This window comes from Typopeltis vanoorti, chromosome 2 (genome assembly GCF_054136105.1).
Source record: "Typopeltis vanoorti isolate ZY-2024b chromosome 2, IOZ_Tvanoo_1.0, whole genome shotgun sequence".
Lineage (NCBI taxonomy): Eukaryota > Metazoa > Arthropoda > Arachnida > Uropygi > Thelyphonidae > Typopeltis > Typopeltis vanoorti.
Genome location: NC_143550.1, coordinates 134,608,128 through 134,629,381, shown reverse-complemented (window position 1 = coordinate 134,629,381; position 21,254 = coordinate 134,608,128). Strand labels below are relative to the sequence as shown.

The following is a 21,254-nucleotide window of genomic DNA, read 5'->3' as shown; positions in this document are numbered from 1 at the left end:
AAAACTGTTATGGTAGGAAGTCAATTGAATAAATTTATATGCATTAAGAGAGAAATTAGTCAAAACACTGAATTAGCTGTATACAAGAGAGTGTTCAAACCAATTTTAACTTATGGATCTGAGAGCTGGATCAGAAGTAAAACACTTGACCAAAGACTAGTGACCGCAGATATGAGAGTCCTGAGAAAGATTAGGGGCGTGAACAGATGGCTTCAATGTCAATATCATATTAAAAACAAGGATATTGGGAAAGACCTTGACATTGTCAGCATTCAGGAATGTGTTAGCAGAGCTAATCTCAGGTGCTATGGTCACTTAAACAGAATGGACGAGGAAAGATTAGTCAAACAAGTGTTCTCTGCCAGGTTGGCAGGAAAAAGACCCAGAGGAAGACCAAGATATAGGTGGATTGATATGGCAAAAAGTGCCTTAGATGATAGATATATAAATATAAGACAATGTTGTAGCTTTGATAGGTAACAGATTGATTTGGCAGAAAATTGTAGGTAGGAAGTTAGTAATGTTGTAAATATTTCATGTAGTACTATCATATCCTGTACACCCTTTGAGGGTAAATGTCAGGAATTTGATGATGAATTGCAAACTTAAAGGAGATTATTAGAGAGACAATGCAGGAATTACAGAAAGTCAAGAGGTGTTTAACTGAACATAGGGATGATAAAAAAATGTAGCTGCAAAATAAGAAACAACAAAGCATGAATCTGATAAGTTAGTAAGTAGTGAAAATCTGTTAAGTAACAATTGTAAAAAAGGTTATTATTTGGTATAGTGACTGTCATAAAACAAGTTATTGATAAGTGGGTTATAACTTCAAGTTCTCCTGGAGCAGAAATTAAAAAAATAGCACATGCAAATGAAAAACACAAAAGAAAAGTAAAAGAGATGATAATTGTCGTAGATAACTAACTTAACTAGTGGTAAGTTCAGTATGAGAGAGGATATGAAAGGGTTGTTAAAATAAGTGAGAGTGAAGAGTAAGAAAGTGAAAATTGTAAGAATATTACATAGATATGATAAAAACTGAATAAAGAGGAAGAGCTAGAAGGGTGGTCTGAAAAGTTCTCGGACTAACAATGAAATAAATTTATAATTTTAAAATTATTTTTATTTTTCAACATAATCTCCCTTAAGACTAATATATTTATGCCAGTGATGCTCCAGCGCCAATATCCCGTCCCTGTAGTGGTTCTCAGTAAGAACCACTAAAGAGCATACCCCTCTACAACTGCAAAATATCCCTCTAGAGCTGCAATCACCTCTTGATTCAAAGAAAAATGTTGACTAGCGATGAAGAGTTTTAGTTTTGGGAAGACACAGAAGTCAGAGGAAGCCAAATCTGGTAAATAGGGTGGATGTTCCAACAATTCATAGTGCAGATCCCTTAATTTTCCTATTGCCACAACACCTTTGTGGGCAGGTGCATTGTCCTGATGAAAGATGATTTTTTTCTTCTGCCAACTGGGTCTTTTCTCATGAATTTCTTCATCTAGTCTGGTTAAAAGATCAGAATAATATTTCCTGGTTATTGTTTTACCCTTTTCAAGATAATTAATAAACAAAATGCTTTTAGCATTCCAAAGCACTGATGCCATGACCTTTCCTTTTGACAGAACCGACACTGTCTTCTTTGGTGCTGAACAACTGGCTTCTGTCCACTGTTTTGACTGCTGTTTGGATTCTGGGGTATAATGGTGAATCCAAGTTTCACCATAGTAATAAATCTATGCACAAAATCAGTTTTTATTCTTGTTAAAATGCTCCAAGCACTGTTCAGAGATTTTCATGCAATCTCTGAACAGTGCTGTTTTTGATGTGCTCTGAGCAAGCGAGGCAGATTGCTCAAAGCTTTTTCATATGCAATTCTTCATGCAAAATATATCATACATTATCCAATTATATATTTGGTTTAATCCTTTATCCAAGTGTAAGCAAACAAAATTTGTCCCTGAAGTATTTTCAACCTGGGGTAAGGTGGTACAACCCTGGTGTTGTACCACCTTACCCCAGTCCTGAAGATACTTTCAGGCACAAACTTTGTTTGCTCACACTTGGATAAAGGATTAAACTAAATTTATTATACTCTAACCAAGTGAAAAATAACCTTTCAACATCTTTCTCTAAATCCAGAGTAATTTATTAAAAAAGGGTGGCACACCATTTGGCAACTCCTATAGGTAGAGATGACCTGCTAATGCTTCTGCCTGGTATCTCAACTTGGGCCTGGCTCCCACTGAAGAGACCTCAATAAAGGTCGAAACTAGTCTTGATAGTGGCCCCTTCCCTTAATGCATAACATTAGACATATCCGCAAGGAGATGTGTTTTGCATTATAGGAGATACTGAGACAGGAGTGTTGGTAGCTTGCTCTACCTTTGCAACGAGTTGCCCTGGTGTTGTACCACCTTACCCCAGTCCTGAAGATACTTTCAGAGGCAAACTTTGTTTGCTCACACTTGGATAAAGGATTAAACTAAATTTATTATACTCTAACCAAGTGAAAAATAACCTTTCAACATCTCCTTGAGGACATGCTTAATGCTATGCATTAAGGGAAAGGTCACTACCCAGACTGGTTTCGACCTTAATTGAGGTCTCATCGGTGTGGGAGCCAGACCCAGAGATGGTGATTCTAAGGTGAAAGTAATGGAGAAGTCATATTTCCATTAAAAGGTAGTGACCTTTCGCTTAATGCATAGTATTATACATGTCTGCAAGGAGAGATGTGCTTTGCATTATGAGATACTAAGGCAGGTGATGAAAAGTCCCAGTCCTGAAAATACTTCAGGTGCTAACTTCGTTTGCTTACACTTGGATAAAGGATTAAATAAACCAAATATACAATTGGTAGCATAGCCAAGTGAAAAAAACTTCTATCAACATATCCTACATGTTCTTTTGAAATGCTTATAGTCTAAGCAATTTCTAGCATTTCGACTTGCCGGTCATCCAATACCATATCATGCACTTGATCAATGATTTCTGTTGTTCCACGTTTAGGACGTCCTTCATGTGGATTATCTTCAAGGCTGGTATGGCCACGTTTAAACTCGGCAGCCCATTTCTTAATTGTCGAAAATGAAGCAGAAGAGTACCCATAAACTTTTATGAACTTCGAATGAATTTCTTTTGACGTTAAACCTTGTTTTACAAAGAATTTTATAACCTCACAATACTCAATTTTATCCATTTCAAGGGATACAGATAACACTTTTGCTCCAGACAGCTGTATGAATCAAACTACTTGATAGAATGACTTGCAATTTCACATGGATGCTAATGACAGATATACCAACTTAGAAAAAAAAATCTTGCCAATACTGTTGCCATCTACGGTTGAGGCTGAGAACTTTTCAGACCACCCTCATATATGTGTGTGTGTGTATACATACATACATACATACTGTAGGTATTCTTTGTTCATTTCATAACATTTAGTAACACACTTATACATATATATAAATATATTCAAAACAAGTTTTAGCACCAAACAAGCATTCTGCTAATTAAAGCATGTAAATGAACGTAAAAGTACCTTTATCAGAGAAAAGTAAATCTTAATATTAAAATTTCCAATGTGCACTAACAGTATATTAGACATTTGATAAGGATATGGGTAGATGATGGTAGACATAATACATAAGACATAAGTAATATTTCACACCTGTAAGGGAAATAAAATTTTAATTTATTAAATACTCCTCTATATTTAAGGAAGCATGCACAGCATATGCAAATGGATATTGATGTGTGCACATGTTAGCAAATTCTGCCTTCTCCCTGAATGATTCACATGACATATTCAGTGAAATATATAGGAGTGTTTAAAAAATTCAATTTTATTTTCCTTACATGTGTGAAATAGTTATTTTAAAAATGATATTAGTAACAGTATATTTGTAGTTGTTCTTGATTTATTTCATAACATCTCAGTAATATATAACAAAATCTCATCAGTGAGTAGGTAGACCTGGATGATAGTTTTCGATCTTAGAGTTTCGAATACTGGCTGCAAAATAATAAGGGATTTTTATCCCCTTAATTTAACTAACTTCACCAGAAAATATAGCCGTTTGGCTTTTCATCTTAATTATAATATAATATATATGGACACACCACTCTGGCATTCATATAGTGAAGGTATGTAAGTTCTTTTCACTTAAACTTTGATATCATCCAGGTCTACCTACTCACTGATGAGACCTCAAAAAAAAGGTTGAAACTGGTCTGGGTCGTGACCTCTCCTAAGAGATGTAAACCAGTATTACATCTCTTAGGAGCTGTGTTTTCACATTATGAGAAAATATCAAGGATAGTGAGGGATCTTGCTCCACCTTTGCATCGAGTTGCCTTGGTGTTGTACTACCAAGTGGTCACTTATACTTGGAATCGCCGATAGTTCTTCGGCATGAAACTCGTAGATCGTAGTTTTTGATCTTAGAGTTTCGCATACTGGCTGCAAAATAATAAGGGATTTTTATCCCCTTAATTTATCTTAACTGTATGTTATTTTAACTCACATTTTTACTTTTTTTCTAATACAAAATAGACATACATTTATGAATGTATGAATATATGACATTTTTTCTAATTAAAATAAAAGTGTAATCAATTGTAAAGAAGAGTTCTTTCATTAATTTTTCTTTATGATGAGGCTTTTGTTTTTACATACCACAATCAGCTTCATCTGAATTATCTCCACAATCATCAAATTGGTCACAGAAAAATGATAAATCTATGCAATGATTATTAGCGCAGCGGAACTGGTGAGAACCACAATGGTTGTGCAATGAGCCTGAGGGAAATAGAATCACAGAAAAGTTACAATTTTTAGAATAGCTGATAAGGCAGTTAATAACAAAAAAGTAAATTCCGTTAAGGTTACAATAAAATTTAAGTTATATTTAGTTGTGATATAGTTAATTTTACTTTTATTAATTGCCTTTACCTTTTTTTTTTTAATTTTAGCTAACTAGTTAATTATTTTGCACATGGTTGGCTTAGTGGGTCAGAATATCTTCTCTTCAACTAACAGGCTGTGGATATGCTCAGCAAGTGTAGGATCAACAACCACATCATATAAAGAAAAATCACAAGATGACGATTAAGCATGAACCACTGACTATAAGCAAGGAATGCTAGTGCAAATAACAAGCGCTATTAATAGCCACTCTGAAAACCAAACTGAAACATTGAACAGGGAACGTGCTTGGCTGGCCCACGTGGTCAACAGCAAACTTCAGAGAACCTTCCAGATCTACTTCAGAAGCAGTGTGTTCTCAGTTCCATTTCCATGATATCCATTGCCACTGGCAGTATGCTAAACCTCACCTGCTTTTTCTAAGAGACACTCAAACTGCAGCATCCTCAAGCAATTGATGAGTCTCAGGTGCACGCTCTTGATAACTGAAATATTTTGACAGTGTGTGGGTAAAAAGAATGCAACTGAATTGCTAGCTTTTTTGACTGAACACAGTCTGTGTTCAGTCAAATTAGAAGGCTCTTTATCCTCTAACTATGCAACTAACTAACTATGGGTTTTTACAGGGCCCTGTTCTCTCATTATGAGGGGGAAAGTCAGTAAGTTACAAATGGTTATAAAAAATAAAACAAGTGAAATAAGAACCTCAGAAAATGAGAAACTGAGAGCTCATGAGAATACAATCCTCACTGAAGTTGCCTTAGCATGCACTACTTAATGTAAAGATTTCAAAACTTTCAAAGTTTCGACATACATTCAGCTTTGAAATAATTGGATCTTTAATATCTACTATTTCTATATGATTGACATCACAGAAACGAAGTCGTATGGCTCTTTCTTTTGATAATTACTATTATGCACTAACCGAGGATGCTCGCTCATGTCTTTTTTAAGTAATGCATGCTAAGGCAACTTTGATGCTGAGGATTGTATTCTCATAAACTAAGCACGCTGGTCAAAATTTTAAAATTTTGACGTTTCTACATACACTCAGATTTGAAATAAATTTCCCAGGGAGTACTGCTGGGTCAAGAAAAATAAAATAAAATTTTTCAGGAGCTAGCATCCCTGCAAAAATTTCTAGACTTAGATGGGGACTGCTGCACATAACAAACCCTTCTTGCCATAAACAGGATACATCTCTTTATGAATGTTACTTTGCAACAAGTTCTTTTGCCCAAAGAAATGCACAACAGAATGCTGTTTGACAGTTGCACACTCCTCAAGTATAGACACCATTTTACATCGCTGAAACAGCTATAAAACATGAGCATGTGCATCTACTATCATTCATTTATTGTGTTTTGTTTGAACTTACTAACTTTCTCTTGTGTGTATATATGTATATATATATATATATATATATATATATATATGCAGTGGTGAGCTATAAGAGGCTTGCGCTAGCCCTTTGTTAAATTTTTCTCCTTGTTCTTCTTGTTTAATAATCTTGTAGAACTAGAAAATACCACCGTGGAATGTATACATGCTACTATAATTGCTACTTTAAATTCATATGGATTTTCTGATAACTATATAAAAAATCATTTCATTGTTCTGATGGAGCTAGTGTTATGTTAGGAAACAAATCAGGTGCTGTAATCAAACGTCTACAAAGATTTCCCAAAGTTGTGATTTGGCATTGCGCTCATCGTTTACACTTAGCATTAGATGATTAGATAAAAAACATTAAAATAATAAATCATTTTGAAATATTTATGGATAAATTATATGCGTTTATCATCAATTGCCAAAAAATCAATGAGAATTAAATACGATTGCAAAAGACCTTGGTACCAAAATTTTAAAGATCATCTGTGTGTTTGGACCACGATGGGCAGCTTGCAGTTTACGAACGGCTCTTGCTTTGTGGAGAAATTACCCAGCTTTATGCAAGCATTTTGCATCAAACGATAAATATAAAGGCTTTTTAAACCGACTTCTCAATTTGGAATTTTTTAAAGATCGATATCCTACAAGAATTATCACATCTGTCAGAAGCTCTACAAAGTTCGCAATATAAGTATTATAAAGGCTAAGTTAGGCCTGTTTTTTTTTTTTTTTTTTTTTTTTTTTTTTTTTTTTTTTTTTTGTGTGTATATGACTAAGAGCTTATGGTATCCCTCCAGTTGCAATAAAAACACATTCCAAAAATTAATACCTATTCTTTATTACCAATTCAAGCTTTCATAATATTCTGGTAACATGGCATGAAGCTTTTATCCAACCTGATCCTAAAAAATAGGAGATAAAAGTAATTAAACTATCTTCTTCCCACTGCACTCACCTTCATACTCTCAAAAAATAAAGGAAACGATTATTAACCCCCCAACCGGCCACGACGTCTATAGATGTCGAGCTAAATCTGGATACAAAGCTCTAAAACCCATTGAATAACATGGATAAGAAGTGCAATTTGATGTCACTATTTCATCCACATTGGCCGGTAGGAGGTTAATAGCCAACTTCTTCACTACTTTGATGCCCACCATTTAACTAGAGATCATCAATATGGATTCCACCACTTTAACATCTAAACGTTACTTTGTGAATCGGACATGTGTTTCTTCTCGTGGTGGAAGGTTTCCACTCATTAGATTTTTCTCTCAATGCCAGTACATCCCCAGGATTTTGTGTCTCACTCATAGTCATTCTCCCATAGATTTATGACCTTCACTCACTAACCACAAATCCTATCCATACTTCTGTTGATGACAGTATACACTCCATTTCATTTCTTCATTCAAGAAATCTTACCATACTCAAATCAATTAAAGTTTTCTGTATGGAAATGATCAGTAGGATAGAACAAAATCAGAACTTTTTTGGACACAATCGTTTTGGGAAAGGGAAAATCCACATGGCATCTGAGACCGTGTTCGCGGCACCCCAAAGGTTAACGTTTTTTTGTGCCATAAGCAAGAAGAAAGTGTATAGAACCTTTATTTTTTTCAGAGTCTACCATTGCTGGTCATGTGTATCTGGACATACTACAAGGGTACCTAATAATACAACTCGATGACCATGATGGATACTCTCTATCATATGTACTTATCTCTATTTACATAAATTCCATTTCTTTCCCTCCATGTCTTTTCCCCTAAGACTCAAACAGAGGTCCTTCAGATTAATGCCACAGTAGCTTGGTATTAATCCAAGAACAGATTGGCAACACCTGCATCGAGCTGCAAAATCAACACTGCCATCACCATGTTACAGGAAGACTTTCTGTAATTCTAAATCCTGAACTGTGGCCAATTTTTTATACATCTCTGAAATTGCAGTAACTAAAGAATTTAAAAAAAGTTCAGAATTGTCATTTTAAAAATATTAAGCTCTCTCCAACAGTGAAAATACTTCCTGACTGCAACTATAGCAAAACTGCGTAGCAGGGTTTCTATCTTTCCAACTATTCTTAGAAAATGCAGTCAATGAGCTTAGGCAAAGTCATGATTTTACTATCACTCCCAAAAAAAGTACATGACTAGCATGGAAAATGGTATTTATGATCTATCACAGCAGCTAATAACAATCATTTGGACATGCCAAAATTCTGACAAATTCAAAACATCCTAAGATGAATATTTCACTTTTGTGAAATATTAATCTTAGGATGTTTTGATTTTGCTTTATAGAAATATTAGCACTTAAGTCATATAAAGCATCCAAAAAATTATTATAACAAAGGAAATGGGACTGCTATAGACCAAACTGATTATAACAGAAAAATGAACAATCTTCTTAAGATCTCCATATCAGATTAAAGATTAGGATCATCCTACTAAATCTCAAAAGGAAAAAAAAAGTGTATAAATTATTACAAAAAAGTTATATCTTGGCCAAAAGAATTTACGAAAAGCTAAAACCATCCCAGATATATGGGATCCTACAATGGTTAGCTCTGACTTTACTTCACTGTTTACCAATGTGCCTTTGACAGAGACCATCAACCTTATTAAACCTCATTTCCCATTCTGACATATTTGCATTATTCAGATTCACTATACATTCTGACTATTTTTCATGGAAAGGAAAAACACAAACAGTTATATGGCATACCAATGAGTTCCCCTCTTCTTAAATACCATTAGGGATCCCTATAATTTTTACATGAAGTGTTTTGAAAACCAAGTATTCAACAACAGCTAAACATAAACTAATAGTTTGGCTATACTATGTAGATGATGTGTTTGTTATTTGGCCTTATAGACTAGACATGTTAGACATATTTTTAGCAATGCTAAACAGCCAACATCCAAAAATATACTTCACGACAGAAAATGAAAGTAACAATTGTCTTCCCTTCCTTGACACACTAGCAACATGATTACCTAATGATTCATTATCCTTTTCTACTTATAGAAAACCCACACATGTGGGAAGGTATTTATAAAAGCACTCACACTGCCACCCATCCCAACAGTATGGGATCCTCAAAACACTCACACAAAATTAATGGTATTTGTTCAAATAGCACAATCCTTGAAACTGAGTTCTTGAAACACTTTTTTAGCCAATGACTAAAACCATTAAAAAATAAATAAAATACTGCATGCACCCCCCCTTACACACACAGTCCCTCCTATAAACCAACAAACACAAGATCACAGTAGAACCATTCCCTTCACTAGTATAGCAGTGTTTGTGAGCTGTGCTAAGAAAAGTGTTTTAAATAGTGTATAATGTGGCTTTTGCATAAAATTGTGCTTTATATTTTTCATGCTGGATAAAGAGCCCTTTTGTAGTATTGGTGTGTAATTTTGTTTGTTTATTTGTGTTTTGCTGCTTGTTTGTTCCTACTGCTTATGCTTTCCAGTAGCGCACTCAGGATTTAATCTTGGGGGGGGGGGGCCAAGTTGAGTAGATGATTTGAGAATACACACTACACATCGCATATGACTTATGACTGAGCATCTGCAATGATCGCTAATTCATATGTAGTATAGACATAGAAGACATGATACAACATAAATTAAAAAAATGAATTTTAATTAGGAAAAGATTTTTGGAAAATGTTCTAGTGTTTTTTCCTTTTTTCTTTGGAGGGGCAAGCCCTCCCCCCTCTCTGGGTGTGCCACTGATGCTTTCTGAAAATGGTGTCTGTAAAGAAATGCAAGTGTGTAGTACAAGCTTCGGCATAAAGATCAAGTTCTGCTCTGAATTCATCCCAGTGGATGCGTTGAGAATTACTTCACATATGCTCCAAAAAATGTGAAAGATTTGTGGACTGTTAGAGTGAATGAAAAGAAGGAAAGTATTAATATGTGTGTGAAGTGTAATGATAGGTTAGAGCATTTTAAAATGGGAGCTTGTGTCAGGACCATCTACTATGGTCCTGACACTTTAGGGAAAAGTTGGCAAAAATGAAAAGTGCAGCATCTAGAAGATGAGATTAACACCTAAAGAAGAGATTGGCAGATGGGAATAAGGAAGAGGAAATTAATATTACAAAAAAAGAGTCAAAGAATGATAGTGATGTGATAAATAACAAAGTGCACAAAACATGCTTTCTAGGTGAAACATTGAAACAAACAACTAATGCTTTGCAGAGACGGTAAGAGCAGGTGTCAGAATTAGTGGTAGTAATGGGCATAAAATGACTTAGTTGGTGGAAAAAAAAGAATGTTAATAGAGACATTCAGAAAGTTGTTGCAGTAAAGGATAGGTAAGTAGTAAAGGATAATGGTGTTGTTGAAAAAGTCATTAATGTGTTGCTCAAATACAACAATAGTGACCTGAGAAGGAGAACAGAGATAATGAATAGCAAGATGGCTGAGTTGTGCATGGCAAAGGAGGTACAGTTTGTGAATCTGAAGGAAAGTTGGAATGGTTTAAAGTTGATGGATTACGTTTGAATGGGTTTGGTGTTCAGAATTTAGAAAGGCTATTGTTTTCTGAGAAGACACAAAATCAAGAAGGTTGTAGCAGGAGGAGGTGATGCAATGCATCAAGGGGAAGATGAGACAGGTATGAATGGCAATCAGGATCAGGGAAACAGAAGTGGTCTGAATGAAGAGAGAGGTGTGGAATGTTGGGTGAGAGAATGGCCTCAAAAACACAGGGATTGTTATGACTGAATTCAAATGTAAGGAGTATTCATAATAAGTGAGCTGAGTTTGTTGCATCTGATTGAGTCAGTATGCCCCAAAATAATCAGTATAAGTCAAATGTAGTTGTTTGAGGATGATGTGATGTCAAGAACACAAATGGAAGGATATACAATTATCCAGAAGGAGAGGAGGGGAAGTACTGTTAAAGGTTGCAGAGGAATTGTGTTCACAAAGTGTGCAAGTTGATAATACATGTGCAGATTTTGAATCTGTGTGGTGTGAAATTGAAATTAACAAGCTAGTATATTTGAGAGGATGCTTATAGGCCATGAAATGTAGAGAATACTAATGATTGAGAAATGTTTAGGCAAATTGGCTGGGCATGTAAAAAGAAGTTTATCTTGATGGGAGACTTTAATTATAGGAATATAGAATGGAAAGAGGAGAGTGAATTTGTTGAATTTCTGAGGGCTAAAGAAGCATGTGACTGAACAACTAAAGGCTTTAGTGAAATGTGTTCATAAGATGTAGTTGTTAATGAGGTATTAACAGTGTTGTCATTGAGACTAATCATGAGATACTTATGTGGAAAGTGGTGAAACAAGAAAAGGTTACTACCAAAAAAGGATACCAGTGAATTATAAAGTAGATGATTATAGGAAACTCATAAGGCAGTATCTGGAACAAGCAATGCATAAACACATTCAGAGGGTTAGGCTAGTAAATAGAGTAGGAGTGAAGTGGATGAACTGTGAAATCAAGCAAGCTGTTGTTAGAAAATAAAATGCTATGGAGGAAGTACAAGGCAGTTGGTAGCGATCAGATCCATGAAGAGTATAAAGTGCGGACTAGGAAGATGACAAGCATTGTAAAGGAAAAGGTGCAGCATGAGAAGAGATTGGCTGGTCAGGTCAATTTAATTCAAGAATATTCTTCTGCTGTATGGCAAGCAGGAGGAAAAATAAATATGGATGGTTGACACTGGTGGATGGTCATGGCAGCAGAGTAACTGCTGTAAAAGATAAAGCGGAATTACTGAATGACTACTTTATCAGTGTAAATCATACTGGTGTAAATGATGTCATGCAGCATGTAGAAAGGAGTCAAGTATTAGGAGGATTGAAAGTAAAAGAATCAGAGGCGTAACAGGTATTGATTGGGATAGAAGTTAATAAGACTGTGAGCATGGATGATATATCACCAACTGGTAATTTAATGTAAGCCTTGCAGTGGATAAGGTTCCTAAGGAATGATAACAAGGCAAAATAGTACCACTCCACAAGCAGGGTTATAGGACAGACGTTTCCAATTATAGACCAGTAGGTATAACTGTAGTTGTAGTCAAAGCGTTGGAGAGACTGGTTAGAAATAGAATACAAGATTGGGTCGATGGACATAGCATTCTTTATGATGGTCGGCATGGATTTGTAAATGGTAAGTCATGTTTAAGCAATTTACTTGCATTTTATAATTAAGGTAATGAGTGTGTTAGATAAGGGAGAATCATATACTGTGAAATACTTAGACTTTGCAAAAGCATTTGATAGATAACCACATGTTAAGTTGTGTACAAACTGCAGAGGATGGAAATCAATCTGGTTAGATGGATTGGTGATTGGTTCTTTGAACAATACTAGCAAGTTGTGTATGATGGAGCGGTGTCTCAAAAAAGGAAGGTAACCAGTAGCATGCTCAAGGATTCTGTTCTTGGGCCCCATGTTGTTTATTTTGTTTGTATTTGATATATCATGTGGACTGAGTGGAAATCTTCAGTTGCTTGCTGATGCAAAGTTGGGGAGAATTGTAAGTACCACTATTGATGCTAATTCCCTTCAGGAAGATGTGAATAGACTTTTGACTTTCACGAAGCAGTAGGATATCGTAGTTTTAACATTAATAAGTGCAAGGTTTTGCATTTTGGAGTGCAGAAAATTAAGGCTGTGTACTATATTGATGGCAGTGTGCTGCAGGAATTGGATGAGATTCAAGATTTAGGAGTGATGGTTGACAGTAGACCGAAGTTTATAAGGCATATTGCAAGTGTTGCAAATACTGCACATCGTAGTGCTACTATGATAAGTACACTCACAAGTAGAGACAAGGAGGTAGTTGTGCCACTTTATTAAACACTGGTCAGACCATACTTGAACTAGTGTGCTTCATTTTGGTGATCTGAATTTCATTGTGATGTGAAAACATTGGAGAGGGTCTAGAGATAAGTGAGTAAAAATTCACACACACATACACCACAGTAATTAAATTTTAATGTGTATTATTTAAATTAAGGGGATATTAAATCCCACATTGTTTTAAAACCGAATAAGAAACTCAAAGATCGGAATCAAAGAGTTTCATGCCAAATATAGTAACTATAAAAGTATCGGCAACTACTAGCGTAAGCTAAAGCACGTAGTTCAAGTACATAGTACAAACTAGGGCAACTCGTAGCAAAGGTGGGGAAAGTTCTGATCGCTATTCTTAGTATTTCACATAATGTCAAACCCATCTCCTAGGAGATGTATGATGTTATACATTATGGTGGGAGGGCACTACCCAGACCAGTTTCGATCTTTATTGAGATCTCATCAGTGAGTAGCTAGACCAAATATAATACTAAGGGTATAATAGCGAAAAGAACTTATATACTCTGCTATACGAGTTGTCAAAAAGGTGCACCCATAAATTATTTAAAATAAAGAGCCAATAGACTTCATTTCGGCAATGTAAACATTATTTAAATTAAGGGGATATTAAATCCCACATTGTTTTAAAACTGAATTTTTAAAAATATTTCAATATGTAGATATTTCGTTTTAAGTATCTTAAGACATCATCAGTAAGGTTATTATAAACAATACTAGGAATAACATTTAAAGGATCAGTTAGTGAGCATGCTTACATTGAAATCTCTCTATGCGTACAGTAGCGTGTTTGAGAATCCCCCCCCCCAAATAAAAATAAAATAATTTCAGCTGTAATTAAAATTAAATTAAACTATATCTGATAAATTTATTTTATACAAATGAGGATAATAATTTCCCAGATGCCTTTGATATATGGTATAGGAGTCCTATGGGCTTCTTCTTGTCTGGGTTGTGTTGGGAAGTAGCTGATGATTTTTTGAATTGTTTTTGGATTGTATCCATTTAATAAAGCTGTGTCTTTAATAATTTCTTTTCTGATTCTTGTTTTAAAGATTCTTCAGAGGAACAAAATTTGTGCGCCCTGAATACCAAAGATTTTATGATGCCATATTTTTGAGATGGATGGTGAGCTGATGAATTGTGGGTATAACGACCTGAAAAGTTGGTTTACGATAGACAGAAGTGGAAATGGAAATATCTTGTTTTTGTTGGATGTATACATCAAGAAAAGAGATACCTTGTGATGATTATTTTTCTAGTGTGAATTTGATGGGAGGATGAAAGTTGTTGATGTTATCTAGAAATGAGTATAGTTCTTGTTCAGAGTGACTCCAGACTGCAAAGACATCATCAATATATCATAGCCATATTTTTGGTTTTGGTTCAAGAGCAAAAATTCTGTCTTCTAGGTGTTCTAGAAAAAGGTTGGCTAAGTTAGGTGATAAGGGAGAGCCCAACGTGGTTCCTTCCTCTTGTTTATAAATTTTGTCTTTCCATATGAAGGATGTGATAGCAAATTTGAATAATTCCACAATATTGGATGGAAATTTTTAACATAACAACTCTATTTTCTCCTTGTGAGGAATATTAGTGAAGGGGAGACAATGTTGAAGCTTATTAGCATGTCTGTTTCTGACAGTTGAATGTCTTTTATTTTTGTGTGAAATTCTGTGGAATTTTTAAATTGATGAAGTTGAGTGGCCTGTGAGAGGATGGAGAAGGTTAGATAAAAATCTTGATATTTTATAAGTCGGGCTGCTTATAAAATCCACAATAGGTCCAAGTGGACACATCATCCAGTAACTTATTGAGTTTCTTGAGCTGTCCTTTTGTAGGATCATAATGTAGCTGGGAGTATGTATTTCGATCTCGAAGTAATAGATTCATTTTCCGGTTGTATGAATTGGTATTTAAGAAGACAGTGGTATTCCCCTCAACAAGGGGAATACCACTGTCGAATACCCTTCGACTTCGAAGGGGAATACCCTTCGAACTTCAAATTCCTATCCACCAATAAGCCAAGATCCCTTGCCTCCTCAGTTTCTTGTAGCATAACCCAGCTAATATAATACACCACTGGAAATCTCATCACGTCAAAGTGCATAACTTTACACTTACTAACATTAAACTGATAGCCATTTTTGTTTGCTCAAATTTCCAGCCCATCCAAATCATTTTATAAGTGCTGAATATCAAGTAACATCCCTGATTGGCCTGCCTATCCTTGCACATCGGCAAAAAATTGCACGTCTGGTGTTAGACCCTGCCTGATGTCATTAATGTACAGATTGCACAACAATGGCACAAGAACTTAACTCTGAGGTACACCACTGATCACCTTAAATTTGGCAGATATACACCCACCGGATACCACTTTTTGATGTCTGTCAACCATCCACTTATTCAAGTTAAGAGTTTATATTCCAATCCCATTTTCTCCAGTTTATGCAACAGTCTTCCACGCTGTATTCTGTCAAAAGCCTTAACAAAATCCATCATTATCATAGTGTATCCATTCCCTTTATCCAACTTGGCCGTAACATTGTTATAAAATATGAGCAAATTGCAAAAACATGACCTTCCTTTAGTAAACCCATTCTGCTCCTTGCAAAGTATATCTTGTTTGTCTACCCATTTCTGTATGCAAATTCTTACCAACTTCTCTAAAATCTAAAATCTTCACTATACATACCAGTGTGTGTATTACAGAAAGTTATATTAGAGTGTAGTGAAGAAGGTGTGGAGACTAGATTTTTACATGGAGAATTATGAGTGAATGGAATGCATTATCAGAATATGTTGTTAATGTAGGGAGTGTTAAGGATTTTAAGATTCAGTACAATAAATATTTGTCAGTTGAATGAACCTCTCATGATGAATTTGCTGACTCCATTGAGGGTGCTATAATAATAATAGCAATAATATCCAGGGTAAATCAGAAAAGGCAGCTAAAGTTCTCCACAAATATAATCTTCATACTCTGGATATTCCTTCACACAAGATTAAATGAAAAAAAAAAAAAAAATCTGTACTACACAGAAGAAGTCACAATAGGTCTAAGAGACTATTTTTAGAATCAGCACTGGCTATGCAACCCCCCCCCCCCTCTATCTCCAAACCTCAATAAGTATGGCTGCATTAATATGCCAAAGATCTGGAAGACTGTCACTTTCAGAGATCAAATATACCCTGTCTTCTCCAAGTAAACTGTATGGTTATATGGCCCTTAAAGGACACCCTGTTAGCACATTAGTTATTTTTTCAGTTACAATTTAAATTTTTTCTACAACTGTTTAGCCGAGTGCTTATCATAATTATAATTTGTGTAGTCTAAAGATACTAAGAAGAAACCCAGCAAAATATTGGTGGTGATGATGACGATCAGCCTGCTTCTTACCTACTACAAGGTGAAGGTCTCTCCCATTGCAGGAGGGTTGGGTCTACTACTCCCATGGTGACCCAATCCATCTTGGGGAGTGTATTTACACTTGGGTGAATGAATGTATGAAGGTGGAAGACAATCACAAACATCCATGCTTTGGTGGGATTCGAACCTGTAGCCTCTTAGCTGGATACACTAACCATTTGGCCAACCAGGCCAGCTACCAAAATAATAATAATATTAATATAATAATCCTGGATGAAGTATATGCATCAGCTTGTGTTAAGCATATCTGAAGATTATTATTATTATTAACATCTCACCTCCATGGAGTCAGAGACTCATCTTGGGACATACAAACTATAACACACAAAGCTCATCCCAACTATGAATTTAATTGATTCAATGTGTGTTTACATTCATGACACACCCAGACAATGTATTCCACCCAGCAAAAAACCCACCTCCCCCCCTGCCCGACCACACCCTCCTCACACAGTTTTCACTGATGGTCTCTGGATATTGGTAAGTTCAATAAATTACACACATGCACACGCGCACGCACGCACGCACACACACACGCACACACACACACACACACACACACACACACACACACACACACACACACACACACACACACAATGGTGTGCTGAAAAGTTGTAATAATCACCATGAAAGAACTGAAATAGAATCATGTAACTTACACATTACCCTACATCAGTATTGGATCATGCCCCACCTCAATGCCTCAAAGATTTTGATGTCCCCCTAGCCGACAGTGATGAGTGTTTTGAGTATATCAGTGATGGTGACGAATGCAACATCATTTTTTATTCCCCCCCCCCCCTGCAAATATTCGAACTGAACCCCTGTGGGGCATATGCCCCACGTTGAGAAACAAATACATACATACTCCCCACAAAATGTTATGCATGTTATACGCTTGTCATAATGCTTCATTGCATCATTTGTAATCCTCTGAGAAAAAAGTATTTTCCTTTGCACAAACCAGTCCTCAGCTGAAGATATGACTTCATCATCTGTGGTAAATTTAGTTCCTTTCAAATGTTTCTTTAAATTTGGGAATAGGAAATAGTCAGATGGGGCCAGGTCCAGCCAATAGGGTGGGTGAGGCAGACATTGAAAGCCGAAGTTGTGTATTGTCTGTTGGGTTTCACGAGCAGCGTGAGCAAGTGTACTGTCCTGAAAAAAGCAACATGCCTCTGCTCAGTTTCCAGCAGCATTTTAACTTCAGTACCTCCTTCAATTCCTTTAAAGTTATTGAATAAACTGCTGCTGAAACAGTTTCCCTTTTTTGAGGTTCTCGGTTAAGATTGCACTATCATAGCCAAAAAGACAATGGAAAGAACCTTTTCTGATTTGGCTGTGGAGAACATTTGTGTCTCTATTCCACTGACTGCTGTTTGGTCTCTGGATCATAGGGATGAAGCCATGTTTCATCAACAGTCACTATATGAGCCAAAAAATTTGCACTTGATTTCTCAAAGTGACCCAAAATCTCTTGAGTTGACAGCATGTGTTCTCTCTTTTGGTTGGCATTCAAACATTTGGGGATCCACTTCACTGAGAACTTCTGCATGTCCAGATGTTGGTAAATAACAGCGGTGAATATTCCGGGCATGCTATTTTTGTTTTCTGAGTTTCATCTGTTTTACATGCATGAAGTGTGAACTGATGTGTTTATGACATTGATATAGATAAGTTTTTAATATACATTTATAATTTCTATAAAAATGTATAACTTTTAGCCCATATTTACAATGGGAAAGATTGTTGTTGATGATATACTGAATGTCCTGTTTTCTGCCAGAACTTGTGCGGATTGTATGATTATATATTCGAATGAGTTTGGAACTTGTGTATAAATAAGTAAAATGAGTTATTTCAGCCTTTGTTTAATCTGGAAAAATAATAATTACCAAGTGATTACTTTTTTCGATTTCTGTAAGTATTATATGGCTGTTTAAAAATCATATCAAAATTCGAATTATCTCTGTCTCACTCTAGTATTTGACAATGATAATCTAATCTCACCATGAAGCATAAAATCTTTGTGCTGCTCACATAAAGTATAGCTACTGTTCATTTGATTTTTATGCTTTTCATATTTACAATTATATTAATTGATAAATTAAAGCATTCCAAGTTTCCTACAATTAATTGCATTGGACCAATTAAGATGAGCACTGATGCACTGTCCAGTATCAAAACTTTCATCAATAAAAATGCAATCATACAGTCAAATTGATGTGAATTTTGTAGTGCAGGTTGCATAAGTCACATGACAGCACATCCAACCTAAATGAGCACGTGATGCCATAGATGAATAATGACCCCCAACTCGTTCCCTGTATATCCCCAGAGTTTTTGCAATGTTGATGATGGCCCACACCTCTGTGTCTTCAAAACCTCTGACATGTCTTCTTATATATACTAAAAGAAAAAGGTCTTTGTCAGAACTTACCAGTTTCCACACCCCCTTATATATTCTCCAACCATTCACCATTTATTTATTATTGAGGAGAAGAAATTAGATAGTATTTTGCTCTAGGGCCAGGGTGAGTAAGAAGGTCTGGAATGATGACATCAATGTCAAGAGCTTTACCTGTTTTAGTTAGTTTGAGTGCTGCATCAATTTCATCTAGAGTAACTGCACTGGAGTTTGCTGTAGATATAAGGCATAATAAGAAAACATTTTTGTAAAGACAATGGATCTCTTTTTTGATATCTATAGGAATTTTGGTTTAGCATTTGTGCTAAGATTTTTGCAATAATGTTAGGGTTCACTTTTCCTTTAATTCTGTTTGGAGTGCAAGTGCCTCCCAGTCAATGGAGCAGTGACCAAGCTTGGCGACTTGATCTGGTAACGTTGAGGTCGTTCATTTCTTCAAGCTCTCCTACCATCATTCAAGGACCTTAACAGGGCAAAAGCAATGATCAGATGGTTCTGTTGTTCATACTCTGCCAGAAGAATATTAATTTCTGTTGACAAGCATGGTGTGTATATTTTTCTGAAACCTCTTGGAATGTGTTTCTTGGCAGATGTTATGAGAAGGCTAGTGAATCTTTCATAGTTATCAACTATAGGTGAAATTATGATGATGTTTTCAATCAATTCAGTAAATTTTGGCCAGTTTGCTTTCCTGGAACTGCATGGGGGGGGGTATTCAGAAGCTATTTATTGTTGGGATTACATGTCCTATAGCAGCGTTTCACAACCTGTGGTCTGCGACAATGGGATAGGTGGTCTGCAATAACTTAAATTAATTAAATAAATATATTTTTTAATTATCCAAACAAAAATTAAAATTGAATAAGTAAGTAAAAATTATTGAAATCAAATGGAGACTTAAAAAACCAACAAATAGCATTAGAATGTTCAAAGGTGGAAGCAATAAAACTATACTGTTGTTCACTTCACTCCTCTTTTATTATTCGTCATTGTGCCACTAAATGTGTAGCTGCAGAATGACGAATGAAGAATAATAAAAGAAGGGTGAAGTGAACAACAATATAGTTTTATTGCTTTCTGCCTTCCTTGCTGTTTTGTCAGATTTGAAGTGAATATGTGTTTATCCACATGTCAACCAAAGAAAAAATACAGTAGGAAATATAACAGTTCATATTTGGAATTCGGGTTTACTTGATGTGGAGATGAAAGTGAACAGAGGACTCAATGTGTTTTGTGTTATGAAGTGTTGTCGAACAAGTGCATAAAACCTGCGAAATTCCGACGGCATTTAGAAACTAAACATTGTGATGTGAAAAATAAGCCAATTGAATTTTTTCAGCCACGGTTAGGGACATTAAATCATGGGAAACATATAGTTTTGGCCATGGGTTTGATTAATAGCAAGGCACTGGAAGCATCCTATCTCTTAAGTTTGTGCATAGCGAAAACAGGGAAACCTTATTCTATCAGGGAAATTTGGTTACTTCCTGTTATAAAAGATGTGGTAAAAACTATGTTTGGCAACATGTTACTAAAAGATATTGATTTGATTCCTCTTGCAAATGACACTGTCGGTAGCAGAATTAATGATATGGCAGGTGATGTAGAATCTCAGTTAATTGAAAGAGTTAAGAAGCCCTTATTATGCTACATAAGATATGTGCATGATAACAACATTCATGATGATATTCTGTTTTGTAGAACTTTGCCATCCCGAACAACTGGAGAAAAAATATTTCACACTCTCAATAATTACGTAATACACAAAGGGATCCAGAGGGGAAAATGCACAGCTTCTGTTCAGATGGAGCTCATGCCTTTACAGGCAGGATAGCTGCCCACGTCTCATTTAGCGAAGTTCCATATTTCATACGGTTGCTTGCGGAAATATGCGGCCGAGAACACCGAATCCATCGCATGCAGGCAACAATATCCGTACGGTCATGGATTGTACAGAAACACACACATCACAATGTAACGAACACAAGCAGCACACAGGACGGATATAAATAAAACCACCACATGATTAATAAATCTACCAAATTTACGATGACCACTGTTGTGCCTCTGGATAAAACATGACTGATATGATTAAAATCACCATCATAACATGATTAGTACAAATCACATGAGTACAATATATACAGCATACAGTCGCTGGTGGAAAAATGTGCCTGACCATGTCGATGGCACTTTGCAACTG

General features: G+C 35.7%; 1 protein-coding gene across 1 annotated transcript in view; it reads right to left on the bottom strand.

Annotated features, from left to right (window-relative positions):
* Nucleotides 1–21,254, bottom strand: part of LRP1 (LDL receptor protein 1) — a 1,646,373-nt gene that overhangs the window by 420,799 nt on the left and 1,204,320 nt on the right. Inside the window, exon 73 of the mRNA XM_090402369.1 lies at nucleotides 4,691–4,813. Coding sequence (XP_090258495.1) covers nucleotides 4,691–4,813 — 123 coding nt within the window. The remainder of the gene's footprint in view (nucleotides 1–4,690; nucleotides 4,814–21,254) is intronic.